The sequence below is a fragment of the Netta rufina genome, assembly GCF_964035555.1.
Source record: "Netta rufina genome assembly, chromosome: 1".
NCBI lineage: Eukaryota > Metazoa > Chordata > Aves > Anseriformes > Anatidae > Netta > Netta rufina.
In genome coordinates, this window is record NC_140123.1 from 191,832,318 (window position 1) to 191,848,076 (window position 15,759).

The 15,759-nt window shown below is 47.1% G+C and overlaps 2 protein-coding genes across 2 annotated transcripts in view; both read left to right on the forward strand.

Moving 5' to 3' along the window:
- LAMB4 (laminin subunit beta 4) overlaps positions 1–10,501 on the forward strand; it is a gene marked incomplete at both ends in the record, with an annotated part of 43,366 nt that extends 32,865 nt beyond the window's left edge. The window contains 8 exons of the mRNA XM_084284804.1: positions 1,232–1,437; positions 2,370–2,534; positions 4,457–4,601; positions 6,430–6,637; positions 7,189–7,327; positions 7,535–7,711; positions 8,751–8,904; positions 10,362–10,501. Coding sequence (XP_084140930.1) covers positions 1,232–1,437; positions 2,370–2,534; positions 4,457–4,601; positions 6,430–6,637; positions 7,189–7,327; positions 7,535–7,711; positions 8,751–8,904; positions 10,362–10,501 — 1,334 coding nt within the window. The remainder of the gene's footprint in view (positions 1–1,231; positions 1,438–2,369; positions 2,535–4,456; positions 4,602–6,429; positions 6,638–7,188; positions 7,328–7,534; positions 7,712–8,750; positions 8,905–10,361) is intronic.
- Positions 10,502–14,414: 3,913 nt separating this feature from the next.
- The window catches only part of LAMB1 (laminin subunit beta 1), a 40,840-nt gene continuing 39,495 nt past the window's right edge, over positions 14,415–15,759 (forward strand). The window contains exons 1-2 of the mRNA XM_084284788.1: positions 14,415–14,546; positions 14,678–14,847. Of these exons, the coding sequence (XP_084140914.1) occupies positions 14,522–14,546; positions 14,678–14,847 (195 nt within the window). The 5' untranslated portion in view covers positions 14,415–14,521. The remainder of the gene's footprint in view (positions 14,547–14,677; positions 14,848–15,759) is intronic.

A 15,759-nucleotide genomic window follows, 5' to 3' on the forward strand; every position in this document is an offset into this window, starting at 1 on the left:
TTACCTCCTCCAGCCTTGGCCCCTGGCTTTGCAGCCACTGTGGCATGGTAGTGTGGTGAGTGTGCCTTCCTAGGCTGTTAATCAAGCTATGTTTAACGTAAAGGAACTTGGAAACTCTACAGCTCCATCACAAACCGAGCATGAAAAATGTATTTGGGCCACTTAATGAAGAGCTGAACCACTGTAAAATATTCCTGCAATGGAAATGTTGCATAGAAAACAGCCTCATGCTTAGATATGGAGTCACAGCAGCCCCTTGCCAGGTATTTCGTATTAGTATCTAACTTTAAACTGCGCGTTGTTTCCAAGAGTTACGAGATAAAACAAACAGCTCTGCTTCCACATAGTAATTAAACATTGGTCAGCTTCAGCCAAAGCAAGGCCAAGAGCTTTAGTGCCTGGTAGAAAGCAGTCAGGACTTGATGAGAGTCTTCTTACTGACTTCAACCAGTAACTGAGCCATTATCAGCACAGAGGGATGCTAGTCAATGACCTCTCATGCTTTTTCAGTGCTGACACATCAGTTCTGGCTCATTGCACATCCTTCTGCATGGGGATGTGCAGAAATCTTTGGGTTCCCTGGAGATCTGGGAAGCCTTGATAGCAGCAACTTCAAATTGTGAGTTTCACAAAAGGCCTGAGTCCTTTCTTTAGGCTAAAAAATGTTTAAAAAAAATCATTAAAAAAAAGAAAAAGAAAAAGAATATTCTCCATGCCTTTTGAGTCTCTCCTAGAGAAAAAGCTTACACTAAGTAAACAAGAAAATGCTTGTTTCTTGGCCTACAGGCTTATCGTGGAAATGCATTTTTTTTTTAGCACATCAGTCCTGCAACTGAATTTTTCCAGAGCCAAAGAAAACTCATAAATTCCCATTTGCAATCTATGTTTTGGGCTTAGTTAAGCTGACTGTTTAACTTTTGGGTACTATGCTGAACAAGGAGAGGACAAATGCTTTCCTGAGGCACAGATCCAGTGCATTTGCATCTATTTTAGAAGGCTTTATGGGTATCAATTCCTGTTTGGTAGCTGGCTGAGTAAAGGAATTAAAAATCTGCCCGAGGAAATCACAGTTCCTGTCCCTCCCTGCTGTCATCAGTGTCATCACACATCAACCACCAGTGACACAGACTTAATTATTTGTCATTCACCATTCGTCTAGAATTCAAGTAAATGCATGAATTAAATGCCACCAAAATACATTTCGTACTAACCACTATTTCTATTGCTACAGAGGCCATCAGCAACATTAGGAAACACTTTGAAATGTCATTGCTGGCAGAAGAGAAAAGCAGAGAGACAACCCCAATCATAAGATACTCGGAGTACACCAGGAACAGCACGCTCGCTGTGATGGGCCAGCAGGCCTTGAAAGGAAGCAATGTGCTGGAGCAGCTCAAGATGATCAAGATCCCTGACATCCAAAACTTAAATGAAAAGGTAAGCGCTGTGGGTTTTTAACAGGAAATAAATAAAACCAGCTTTTTTTTTTCTTTTCTTTTTTTTTTTTTTTTTGATGCTGCTATTAGTTTTTGTTTTAAAAGGGTGGTTACATGCATTTTAAATCTGGAAAAGGCCACTTTCCTGGCATGGGTGTTCAGTCACGTCAGAAACAGCTGTACCTCTCAGCTGTGGTTGCTACCACCCTTCTGGCAGCCATTGCTCCCAGGGCAGACCCACCAGGAGGGACTGTTTCAATCTCAAGCACTTTCTAATCTCAAGAGGACTTCCGTGTAAATTCTAAAAAATTAACACCAACCTCCACCATCAGTGGCTTAATCTAAGCAGAGCAACTTTGCCCTGGAGTGGACGAGGAATGTTCACTTGTCCTTTGCAGCACCTGTGGGACGGGAAGGCCAGAACCCTTCTGCTGGGCAGCAATGAATACCTGACAGCATCCATAGCCAACACTGACAGCTGGCAGAGCACATCCACCTCAACCTTTAGTCTTGACTGACATCTGTGTCAAAATACTTAGAGGCCTAGGCATGGTGCTGTGCTCTGTGAGACGTGATCTGGGTTCTTCAGAACAAACAGGATGGGTTTGGATGCCCCATGGACTGGATATGGCCAGGGGACGGTTTCAGTCCTTTTGCCATAGAGTGAAACAAACCTCTACATATAACACAAAGAGCCCACAAAATGGCTCCTGCAAGGAGGAGGTTGGAGCTGGGGGCTGCCATTGCATTCTTTGGGTCAGGGAAAGGGGTCCTGTTACAGTCCGTGAGCCTGTCTTTGGAGATATTAAACCGTGTGTTTCAGGGAAAATCCCATGCAATATTCAACGTTCACATTATGCCCAACATCCTTCCCACAGGAGGTTATTTCAGATGCCCAGAGGAGTCCTGACATGAACATCTTCTTTATTTCAGATCTGCGGGGTGCCAGGGAACCTGCCCTGTGCTGCAGCAGCCTGTGGTGGTGGCCCAAACTGCAGCGGAGCTCTTCCCCTCTCCTCCTCAGCCTTCAGGAAGGCTGAGGAGACTGCTGTCCTGTTGACCAACTTGACTACTCAGCTACAGGAACCTGAGAATCAGGTACGCATATCAAACTTATATTTGTTTAATGCAATGGGCAGAGGATGGGAAACAGGGCATTCCCCTCCAGGGAAACACCATGCATGAGCAGTGTCCTGTCTGTGAGTCCACAGTTATGCTAAAACCCTCAAAACCCAGGGAGTTTTGTGCTTCCCACAGCATTGCTGTCTTTGCAAAGTAAGCTTTTCCTCTGCTCTCCCTGGATGCTTTGTCACATTAGGGGGGAAAAGCTGTTCCTGGGAATCAGAAAAGGCCAATTTGCTTCTAGAACTTATAATCAGAGAGGGAGCTGAGGATTGGGGTCCTGCCACCTCCCTTCACAGGGATGGAGTTGGCTACATCACAGCCAGTCACCCACACTCCTTTTATAATCAGTGGAAATTGTCAGACAACTCCATCTTCATTTTCTCCATACCAGCTATATGTCTGTCGTTGCCTGAAGGTACTGGTTTTCTGTTTTATTTTTTTTCACTTTTCAAGAACAGCTGGCTTAGATTTGGATGGGTGAATTGTGGATAGCTAAATTGAGCAAAGATGTAGTAGTAAGTCCCAAATCTACAAAAACTCAGCTGCTCCTTGGACAAAGAGCAGTGAGCTGGTCATGGACTCCGTCCCAGCACAATAGATGTATCATGGGTCAGTGCCGTGAGTATTAGAGGCAGTCCCACCAAACAACTATGTCTATCAATGCCTTCCTCCTCCTCACAACTTCCAAGATCTCATGGGTCATGGTGTCCTGTGCCTATGGAAGTTGGTAGCATGAGGCTAGTGTTGTCTATAATTTTATTGGGAAAGGTTGAAATGGAGCCCTTTGTCAGTAGCCTGAGCACGGCCCACGTTTATTGCATTGATATTATTGCTCTGCATATCATTAAGCTCAATTTATACAGCTTCATTTTACTATTATGGTTGCCATTAAGGAATTATTGCAGATAATTTCAAGCTGAAGCTTTTCTGCCCCCCCTCCACCCCCCATAATGTTTATAAGGGCATCGAGTATTTGGCTGCTCCACTTTACTACAGAGGAGCACTGAAAATAACTCAAAGCATGTCCAATGCACATGTGCAAAGGAAGCAAAACAGACAAGTCCCCAGATGACAACGAAGACAGTTTGTTCTCATTAACAATCAGAGAGAACACCAGTTACAGTGATAGGCAAAAACCATTTTCCAACAGAAACATCATTCTGCTGCGGCTTTGTCCCCTCCCTGCAGGGTGTCTGGGCATCCATTTCCTCCTTCTAGAGTCCACACAACATTGCTCTGCAGCTATCAGGGGGAGAAATGAGCCATCAGGGCACACACTGAGGCCCCAAAACATGCAGGGACAGCAGTGAAGTAAAAACATCATTGTTTTTTTTGCTTCCTAAGGTAACAGTGAATCTCTTCCCTCCATCCCTGTGCATTTCCTTAAGAGTAAAGCACAGCCCCCAGCAAAGCAAAATACTGTTGCAGTTTGGTAATTAAGCTAATTACTAACTAAAGATCAGTTAAATAATCAAATATACTAATTTAATGGCAAAAATTAATTTTAAAAGACAATCATTAATTCTAGCTTTTTTACTTGTGTCATTTTAAGAGCATTTTTAGCAGCAATTCCAGTGTGAAAAGGCAAATGAAATTATATGCTTTTTCTGTACTGAATCTGATCAATGACACGGCGCAATACTGCAACAGAAAATAAGTCAGCACCTTCTTTTAGAAACAGAAGTGGTTGTCTTTTAGTTTTTTTCTAAGGCCAAAGGCCATGATGTAACAGCTTTCAGAGCTCCCAAAGTGGTCTCCTACTACAGATTTTTCAAAAGCTCGACAAGTGACTCCAGCTGAGGCTTGTATCAAAAGTACCTGTCAGAGCTCAACTTGCCAAGCAATGATATACAGCCTCCAGAAAATGGCACTGCTGTTTCTGATAGTATTTCCAGGTTGAAAGCATCAGAAAGATTGCAGAAGACACCAAGCTGAAAGGTTCACTGTTTAATGGGGAACTGGAGAGAGCTAAGAACCAGATTGAAGTTGACCAAGAAATCACAAAGGAGTTCATCAAAAAAGTGAAAGACTTCTTGATAGGTAAATATGCAAGGAAAGTTCTTTCTGACTCTTTATATATATATATATGTATATATATTTCAATGTAATGTTAACATAACAGATGGCTAGAAAGTGGTCTAGCTGCAGGCATATCAAATTTCTTGTCTACGTCCTGATCTGTGCATCTTTTTTTGATTGTGGTGTTCCTTTTTCCCAGATGATGGTATTTTGTACTAATTTTCCCATAGATTGCTATGTTCTGATTGTCATCTTTTATTAATTTACTTAATTTGAAGCAGGCAAGTAATTCCCTCGGTTCCTGGTTCATCTGAGAAAAGGTCCGCTAATGTAATTTCATACAACATATAACATCCAGGCATCTTCAATGCACCCTCAAATTGTTATTCCACCCTCTTCTTCCTGGCCCATAAATAGAGGCTCTCTGTAGGGAGCGTGGGAATTAGGACACAAATTGACAAACTGCTCCATCTTCTCCATAAAACTGTAACTTTAGGAATCAAAGGATTCTGGTAGGACTTCAGCCCTCACAAAAAAAAATAAAATAAAATAACAAAATAACAATACATGCCCTAAAACTTTTTCCACCCTCACAATTGCAGAAATGTCTTTTACCAGACGCACATAAAAGGAGTTCAACTGTGTTAGTATAATCTCTTGAATGTAGCTGATCTCATAATTCTCTACGGACTGCATGTTGGCATTCCTTTGGCATTCATACCTCCATATCCAAACAGCAGCGAGGGAGTAAGGGCAGAGGACTTCCTTTGTTCAGGAACATTGAAGTTATTCTTCTGAATTTGAAGGAAAAAGTCAATTTAAGTCCTTAGTGGACTCGTATTTTTATTTGGTTGCAACTGAGAATTTCATCTTTGGCTCTTCTTTTATGTGTCTTAGAAGACATGGTATTTACTAATAATTGTAAAGGATTTATTCATCAATTTTTGGTTTGTAAATTGAAGTTTCTGCACCATAGCAGCTAAAATGCGTACAATTACATCAAAGCTGCTGTACTCTACAGCAACGGGCATAGTGGTTTTAGATTAATGCATTCTGACAGAAGATAGCTCTCAGAAATACTTGCCTGGTTGCACAGTAACTGCCTTTTATTTAATTCTTGGGAAGTTACTTTGGAGAGTTAGCACATGTAGCATGTTTCAACTGCCTTATCACCTCAGGTCTTGTCTACAAGGGGAAGGGAGCAGAAAGCAGAAGTGATGATGGGACTTTGCAAGGCGTTAGCTACTCAAACCCTGAGTACCTGCACCTCAGCGCAGTTTGTATTGGGGTGAGAGCATTTGGAAGAGGGGTTGTTAAAGTATGTTTTTCCTACTGTAAATTCCCATCCCATCTCAGTCTGTCCCAAATTCCCCTCTGCAGCTGAGCTTTCCTCATTAAGCAGCGGAGGAACCACTTTCTGAGCACTGTGGCAACTCCAGGGAAGGGATTACTCCCACCAGCTGGCTTGGAAAGCTTCCTTCACACCCCGGTCTTCTCAGCGCCTCTTTGATCTGGGGACCGAGGGAGAAATGGGCTCTGACACATCTGGCTGTGCCTCATGCCGACTTAAAACCTTCCATGGGTTCAGTTCTGCATCAGAATTTTAATAACCCAGTTCAAAGTGGGTTCAAATCCTCAGCTCAGTCAGCTCTGACAACACCAACAGCAGTACCTGGAAGCGTTAATATTAAATCACAAAATGTCGGAGATAATTCTCTTACCCCCTTGCTGTGCTTGTCAGCTTTATTCTGCCACATAACTCGACGTCCAGGCAACCCTAACGATCCTTTACATTTTGCTGGGAGGAAGCCTCCACTTCAGACCATCCCAAGCTCAGTTTCTGTTGCAGATGAGAGCGCGCCTCCAGAAGACATTGAGAAGGTGGCGAGTTACGTCCTGGAAATCAACCTGCCCCTGACTCCACGAGAGCTAACGAGCATGCTTGGCAAAATCCAAAGCATTATGGCCCACTGTCAGAAGTACAAACTGAACGCAAGTAAGAGAAACAGAAAAATGGAAGCGGCTCAGACACTGCTGGGGGACGCACAAGATGCTGAGTGAGTAGGCTGACTCCAGCTGAGATGGCACTGCATGCTGAAGGACTGCTCCGTACCCCAGGCACTGAGTATCCTGGGAACTCCGGAGGGAAAGTCCAGATTTCAGCACATTTCAGATTGCCATTTTGCACCAGCAAGCAGCCATGTTGGCCTGGGCTGCAGGATCTGATCTGCTGCAAGAGGTGGCAGCTCCCCAGGACTCCTGGTCCTGCCTGCTGAATGCAAAGGACCGAGGCAGCTACACTTCCATGTGGGTCATTACACCTGGTTCACTGGGAGGCTTAAATATGGGTGAGGAAGAAGAGCCAGAACTGGGGAGGGAGGAAATATGTTCACCTCATAAATGAGCTTTCCTTACCAGCACTGCACTCCCACACAAGGCCCTTTACTGGCGTTGTGCTTTGCCAGCTAACAAATCACACTTTTAATAGCTGCTGGTGGACTTGAAGGAACATTTCTGCCCGTGAGCATGGGTGCATTTGCAACATGTTCTTGCTTTGCCTCCTCTCCACACCACAATACTACACACACTTTTATTTTTCCTTTTTCAGCAAAGCAGCTAAAGCTCTTCCACCTGTGCGTGAAATTAATGAGAAACTAAAAAATGCTGTGAGCTCCCAAGGACGCTCCAAAAACACCTTCATAAAGTTGAATGAAGAAATAAAAGGAATCAGAACACAAATCTCACAGGTATCTTGCTTTAAATCTTTTAATTTATTTGCAACACACATCTTAGAAAAAGATGGTTCATCTCAAATTTTCCTCAACGTATATGTAAAAATAAATAAAACCAGAATGTGTCTCAGATACAATTTCAGTACCACAACGTATAAGGGTCTCCTCTTGTTTATCAGTTGTCGTTCACCTCCTTCATTACCAAGCCTCCTTCTGTTCTAGGCTGAGAACCAACTGGACAAGACAGGCGATGAACTCAATGACTTTTCAGCAAAGCAGTCCAAAGTGGAAGATGGAATTGCCACGTTGCGGATGAAAATGCTGATGAACAGGAATCAAGCTATGAGTGCAAGAGCAGGGGCAGAAGCAGCATTCAAGCGAGCTCAGAAAATTGACAACGTAAGCCATTCTGTCACAGATTAAAGGAAAAAAAGGTTGCGTACATGTTTGATAGTAATTTTGATTCAGAATTGTAATTGTGCTACCTTGCTCTCCTCAAAACTCTAAGCTGTCCTTATGCCACACAGTGTGCAATCCCCCAGGTTAAGTCTAATTTCCTTATTGCTTTAAGGTTTCTAGAGGTTCTCCAAACTTCTGTTTGCTTGAATGAAAGAAAACACATTTCTCTAGCTACTCTGTGACATTCTTCCTCGCTCTGTGTATAAGACTCGTAGTCACCATGGGCACCAGTAAACACAACAGAGCAAATCACAAAACCAAATATTAAAATATGTGAGCGATGGAAGCAGTCTGGCCATTCATCTTGTGCTGATCTCCTTCAGGGAAAATTGTGGTGGGAGTTATGTGGAGGTTGTGGCTGGCTGCTGCTCCATAGCTCCAGTTTTTGAGGCAGCTGAAAATTTACTAAAATGCTGTGTGAACCAGCATTTCAGAACCAGGTACCCACAGCTCTGAAGGGAGAACACAACTACGTGGCCAGGTTATAAGAAACGCAGTAGAAATCTAAACTGCAGCCTCCAAGGCACCCTAAATCAGCATGGAATGGAGATAGCCAGTAAATATTCCTACACCCAAAATTGTTTAAAAAATCGATGCTACAGGTAATTCATTCCGTTTGATTCAAGCTTCATGGAAAATAAAAGAAATCTACAGAAAAGGCCTATCAAAAGAAGTAGTAACAGCATAAGTTTTAAAAATCTTACACTGTATTTTCTTTACATCCTCACCCTCCATTGACACTCTAGATTGCTCCACTGGCAGTGTGTTTAATCAAATTATACCTGGTTTTGCAAAGCACTGTTCAATGTATACTTATTATGGATTTCTTTTTTTTTTTTTTTCTTTAAATTTAAGAGATATTAAGTTTGGTTCAAACAGGATATTCATATACCAAAACTGTCTAAAAATCACCTTGGGTATGCCAGGTTAATTATGAGGTGCTGCTTCTAAACCAATAAATGTTTTTTTTTTGTTACAGGAATTTGCTGCCATTAAAAGGAAGTACACCATTCTTCAAGACAGGCTGAAAGACAAAGGGCCTCCTAAAGCAACTCTAGCGAAAGTGAAGCAGCTGAAAGAAGAAGCGGAAAAACTGGCTGAAGAGATTGAAAAAAAAATTAGAAGAGTAACAGGTGGTGTTCTCCCTTTCATAGTGAGCAGTAGAAATTGTGGAACTTTAACTGAAAGCCATTCTGAGATACCAGCAGACTAGATTCACCTGAAATTGCGTTTAAAGCAATTTAGCTAGTGAAAATCCATGCTTGAAGCTTCTCAGTTTCCAAGTAGTTGATTTGCTTTGGCTTATGTACATTTTCTGACATACATTGGTTGCTATAAGCAGAGGTCAAGAGGTGTGCACAGAGGGACTTGCAGTGATTTGACTCAGAGAGTGAAAAACTAGGACAAGCACAAAATCTGTGCCACCTGTCCCAGGATCTCAGATGGGCTCTGAAAAACTTAGCTGCAGCTTTAGCTGGGAGCTTTGATTTATGTCCTTGCTTTGGGCATTTGGGCCTTCAATCCTTCCTCTGCATTCTGCCTTTTCTTACACGACCGGAGTGATGACTTATATTACAGAGAGCTGCATGGAGCTGTCTTTCCATCCAAAGGGAGAAGGCACACATGCATGTGCAGACCAAATCTCTGCATCTTGGGTGTCAGTTTAACTCCCCTGACCTCAATTCCTTGATTTGATCACATCTGCACAGACAGGTAACTTTGTCCGTCCAGCTTTGCCTGAGAAGGAAAACATTGAAAAAGTTTTGATTTTAGGTCAGGGGGTCATCTGTGGCTAACACTGAGGGGCCAGCATGTGTCAGGATCTGGCCTATTAGCACCCTGCCCCTTCTGGTGGGTGAGGGTCTGAGACCTGCAGGAAGGCAAACTTCCAGTATGGCTCATGTAATTGCACAGGGGGGAGCTATTTCTGCTTGTAGTGAAGGTCTGGGCAACTCCACTGGGAATCCTTCAGCATAGGATGCTGCTCAACATCCAAAACCTCCACATAACATCAGCAGAACTGAAGCAGAAATTGCACCCTGGGAGCAAATCCTTCAGGGCAGGAGCTGAATAAATATTTTGAGCAGATACTTTGAGAAGAAGCATTAAAAGCACTCCAGTCTCTCCAAACACCCAGGTGATAGATGAATTGGAAACGGGCAGTGAATAATGTGTTGTTGACTCACTAACAATATATTCGCATCGGTGTAGCTTCACAGGGACCAGCAAAAAAACAGTAAAGGAGGATGACCTAAGGCCATTACATCCAATTTTTCTAGGCTTTACACACATGGACGGACATGCTGTTCCTCTCAGTGTTTCCATTTAAACAACTGCTTTTAGAGCTCCGTGTCCTGCCCCATCCTAGCTGATGGACAAAAGCACGTGCTGAGAAAAAGCTGTTTTAAGGCTGTCCTGTTTCTCTTGCTGTCCAGAAGCCAGGCTTTTCCCTCCAGTTGCATATATAACATTCCCCATTTGCAATGGGCTTGTTGCCTCCAGAACTGCTGGGAAAAGGAGCACAGTTAATCCCTGGATTTTACTTACACAATAAATATGTGTATCACTGCATGTCACTTTGCTCTTACAGATTTGGAGAAGAAGCTTCAGGACCTGAATCAAACCAAGCAAGACAAGGCAGAGCAACTCAGACAACTCGAGGAGCAAGTGATAGCCATCACAAATGAAATTACAGAGCAGGAAAGCAAGTATGCAACATGCAAAAGCTAAGGGCTGAGCAGACCATGAGGTAAAGTGCAACTGAGTCACCTCCTGAGCACGGGGTGGCCATCGTCTGTACATAAATCTGAAGGTGTATGCAGTATTTTGGCACAGGGAATAATGTAACTTTCTCTTGTTTTTTTTTTAACCTGGTTGGGTATATATGGGAAGAGGAAATACCTTTTAATAAAACACCTGATGAAGTAATCAGGATGCTGTCCTGGAGGGGTCTCAAAACCACACTGCTGCCCACAGCCTGGGACTTCTCATTGCCTGGGGTGGGAATCCAAAAGGGGGATTTCTAAGAGACCTCCAGATAAGTTTCTCAAAGAGCCTCCCAACACCCTCAGTCTCACTGCTGAACCCCACAACAGCCTGGGGCTGCACGAGGACGGTGATGGGGCCACACAGATCATAGGATCACAGATTCACTGAGGTTGGAAAGCCCTCCAAGATCATCTGGCCCAACCACCCCCTACCACCAATGTCACCCACTAAAACATGCCCCTAAGCACCACTTATGATGGGCTTCTGCAGCCATCCCTGCTGACAGCCAGCATCTCCCCCATGGTACCACCTCTCCCCGATCCCCATCGCCTTGCTGAGGCAGATCAGGGACCTCCAGCAACCCCTGACCATGAGGGGGTCCCCAAATATTCGCCAAAACCACTCCTCAGTGCTGGGCCACCTGAAGAGATGTGTGACAGGGAGCAAAGTCCCCAGTGCCCACTGGATGGCAGTGCACAGATGCTCAATACTGAAATCAGCTCCAACCTCGCTTCTCCTCCTGCCATACCTCTTTTTTTTTGTGTGTGTGTTCAGTGAGGGGCTGCCCACGATTTTCATCAATGCAGCCCCCACACGGTGCTGCACAGGAGTCAGGGTTCACACCGCTGTGTCTTCTAGCCACACACAACACCACAGGATTTGTCCTAAATTTTAGTTTAGAACTTGTGTTTCATATAACAATGAGGCTGGGGATAGGTAAACACTACAGGAGGGCTGGGGTTTTAAAAAGACCGGGCGGAGGAAAACCTCCATTTCGAAATCCTGCCCTGCAGAGTAATGCTGGCTCTTCCTCATAAAAATGAGTCACCTTGTCCCCTTCTGGACTGCCTGACACCAGCCCCAGAGAGCCCAGAGGCAGCCCTGTGCCAGCAGCACGTTCAGAACAAGCCTTACCTGAGGGCAACCTCGTGTTGATCCATCAAGAGATAAAACCTCCACAGTTAGGAGAGCCAAAGCAGCACCTGCACGTGGTGGGGGGCTCAGCTGGGAGCAGATCTCAGGGATGTTCCTGGAGCTCCAAGCAGTGCGTGCTTGCCACGTGCACTACCCGTGTAGCAGCTCCTCCTGTGAAAATGGTTGGGCCAAATTAAAACCTTGATACAATCTAGCAACTGCACCTGGATGCAGGTGTGCGCAGAATTTGTGCTTTACCTTTCTTTTTCCTGAGTTTTAGCACTTTAAAAAAATCACCTGTGAGGTGCAAGGTTTCTCTGCAAGTCCCCAGGCTGTAATCAGACGAGCATATGACAGATTGACTTTGCCATAATTAAAGGGAGCACCTCCACCAGCCAGAGGGCACAGCTCAGCTAGCTGCTCACGTGAAGGTCTCTAGGTAATGCCAGGGAAGGAGCCTGGATTTCCTGCAGGTTTGTGTGGCTGCCACACTGCACCTGAGCAAGGCAAGCTGGAGCTCTCACATTAAAATTTCAATTGTGTATAAAACAAAAGTGCTTCATTCATGGCTTCAAAAACCTGAATTCACAAGCAGAAAGCTGACGAATTTCCTCCTAAAATGCCACTGCTGGCTGGGCTGCTCAGTGAGGTGGTTGCCACACGGCTGCCAGGATGAAATGTCCTTGAACACAAGGCAGTAAAACAGGCCTGGAGAGGAAAGGTATCCGTGGGAGGAACAGAAATTGCTGGGAGAAAAGCAGGAATGGAAAGAAAAAAGCCTGCATGGAGTCCCAGTTGTGTGCTCAGAGCACACCAACCAAGCAGGACAGGTTGCCACAGGCCACCAGGTCCATTTGTGGCAACTTCTGAGGTCTAAAACTGTGTAGCATTCCCCGCTGGAAGTGGCACAAAACCTTTTAAGGTGTTTTTGAAAAGTCAATCTGTGTGAAAATGCTTGATCTGGATCAAAACCACTTGTTTGTAGTTCTCCCTCCCAGTTCCCTTTCTTGTGGATAGAAGTGGCTTCCAAAAACTGTTTATTGAAAAAAATAATAATGAAAAAGGGATCGTCTTACACAGCATTTTGACTTCAATGATATTAAGCACAATACAAACAACATTTAACCAATACCACATACTATCAGAGACATTTAATCAAATATTTCACCAGCTCTGTTTGCTGAGCACTCAGCCACTGTGGTGGTACAAGAGAACAGGTAGTAAATTGGGTCCCACTGAGGTCAGAGACAGCTCCAAACTTTGGTTCTTGGAGGAAACTTGCAGCCACACAGAAGCACAACACCAGCAATGCCAGCAGCCCGACCACAGCATGAAGTGCTCCAAAGAGCCAGCTGAGCCCATTTAGATTCAGGGAAGGACAGCACTTCTGCAAGGCTAAGAAAGAGAATAAGGAGGAGAATATTTCAATAAAAAAATAAAAATAAAATGAAAAAATATGGGACAGAAAAGAAGCCAGTGGAAGTGAAACACGCTGCTGTGGCACAGGGAGGATGCTGCGGAGCACCGCTGCCTTTCTGCTGTTTACTGGTGCAGCTCGCCAACCACAGAAAAGTAAAACATTTCTTCTGAGTAAGACAAACATATTTGTTGTATTGACACCTAAATGCAAAGCCAAGCTGTGAGTTACATGACAGGATTGTGAAATTCTGTGAGTTTTGTGAATCCAAAAGACCACATTGCAAAAGAGGTTTAGAATAACAATACCTGCCCGGGCAGCTAGAATGGTTTAATTTCCTGGGCATCTTTAATGAAACTCAGCCACTGCTTCTTCAGTCGAAGGGCCTGGGTTATGTTTCGGACGTGGTGTTTAACCTTTAGGGCAAGTCGCTCACTATCTCTCTGTTTCTGCTTACCCATCTGTAAAACGAGGGCGAGCATATTTACCCAGCGGCAGGGTTTTGTGGCACACACAGCCCGCCGCGTGGTTCCATTCAGGGACCGCAAACAGCGAGGGCAAAGTGTTCCCGAGGCACCCCGGTGCCTGATGAAGGTTTACACACCAGCTCACGTGCTACGTGTGGGCTACAAAACTCACGCAGACCGACTCGGGCGCCCATTTCGGCGTGTGCTGAGCCAGGGCTGCGCTCTGGAGCCCTCCGTTTCCCACCTCCACGCTGGTTTCTCCATTTATCTCAGAGCATCAGGAGGGCAAACACAGGCAGACAAAACCCCACTGAAACACCAAACGGTTTGGTTCGCCCCAACATCTCCATCCCAGCACCGCAGTGGTGCCTCGACCTAATGGCAAACGGGCTGGTGGCCCCTTGGGCTGCTTGGTGGCCATCGAGCGCCGCACGCGGTGCCTGTGGCCCTTCACCTCGCCACGCAGGGTGGCCCCCTTCATCCACCCTTACGGGGTGCTGAGCCCCCCCAGCACCCCCTGAAGGGCTGGGGACCCCGGCGTGGAGGCAGAACGGGGCCGAGCACCCCCAACCCCACAGCGCTGCCCCACATCAAGCCCGTCCCGCTGGCCCCGTCGGTGGTGCCCGCTCCATCGGGGGGTCCTGGGGAGGGTTCTGGGGGGGGTCCCCCTCGCCCTAAGCGCTCCCCCCGGGCTTCCCCTTTCCCCGCAGCCCTGGCAGCAGCGGCGAGAGGGGAAGGGAAGGGGCCGGGCCGGGAGCTCGGCGGGGAGGGGACGAGGGGGAGGGCCGGGGGGGGCCGCCCGGCGGCTCGGAGCCGCTCCCGGGGAGCCGCGGCGCCTGCGTGGAGCCCGGTGGCGGCGGGGGAAGCTTCCGGAGCGGGGGTCCGGTCCCGTCCCGTCCCGTCCCCTCCTGTCCCATCCCGTCCCGTCCCGACCCGACCCGTCCCGTGCCGTCGGTGCTCGCCATGCGGCTCCTCCCGCTCTACCTCGGTAACCACCGCCCGGCCCCGCTCCCACCGCCGTCGGGGCAGGGGGCTGCGGGCTCGGCTTCACCGCGTGTCCCCCCTTCTTCTTCTTCTTCTCTCCCTTCTCCCCCTGTCTCCCACCCCCCGGCCCCGCAGCGCTGTGGGTGGCGGCGGCTCAGGAGCCCGAGTACAGCTCCGGCTGCGCCGAGGGCAGCTGCTACCCGGCCACCGGCGACCTCCTCATCGGCCGCGCCGCCCGCCTCTCCGCCTCCTCCACGTGTGGCCTCCGGCAGCCCGAGCCCTACTGCATCGTCAGCCACCTCCAGGTGAGCCCCCTGACGGCGAGGGGGGTGCCCGGGGACCGGCCGGTGGCACCGAGCGACCCCCGGAGCTCCCCGAGCCCCGACGGGGAGGGGGACGCGGCGGGGACGGGGACGGGTTTGGGGGAGCCCCCCCGGGGCTTAACGGGGAAGAAACCCCGGGGTACGCCCACTTAACACTCGGTGTAAGTTTAATTAACACTGGGTGTAAGTCCGATTAACACTCGGGGTAGGTTCAATTAATGCTCGGGGGGTTTTTGCAGCCTTAACGCGGAGCCGTCTAGACAGCTTCCTGACGGCAAGTGGTGTGTAGGAGCCGGTTGTAATGGCTTGGCGGCCGTCCTCATAATATAATTACATCTGGATGGTCTCCGGGTGAAAGCAGGCAGATCGGCTCGGCTGGTGGAAGGCAGAGAGGTTTTTAGGATTTAAGAGACGGCTATAAGGGAGTATTGAAGGTCCCTGAGACAGCAGGGGTAGGGGACGGGAGCGGGATCTCCGCTGGGTTAGGTGGAAAGTGAGGGAATTGCCCCAGGCTGAAGTGGCTGCCGAGACAATGGGGACGGATCCTGACACCGGGAAGGAAAACGCCTCCCGTTTGTGCCCTGAGGTTACAAATCTCCCCGCCACACGGTTTTACCACGCTGCCCTGTCTGCCGGGGGTAATTCTGGGTTTAACACAGCGGGTAGCCTTGCTGCAACATTTTCAGCATTTTGGGGTTGCTTTCTTTGCATCTCTCCTCCAAAGAAGTAACAAAGGCGCCTTGTTAGTTTTATTGTCCCAGAAAACGCTGAAGTTCCCAGGTGGTTTATGTTAAAACGCGCTGCCTCAGATGGTTTTAACGTGCCCTCGTTCCCGATCTCACAGCCCCGTTTCAGTGGTTGCCTGATATTTCCGTACTGTGAGTGGTACTGGGG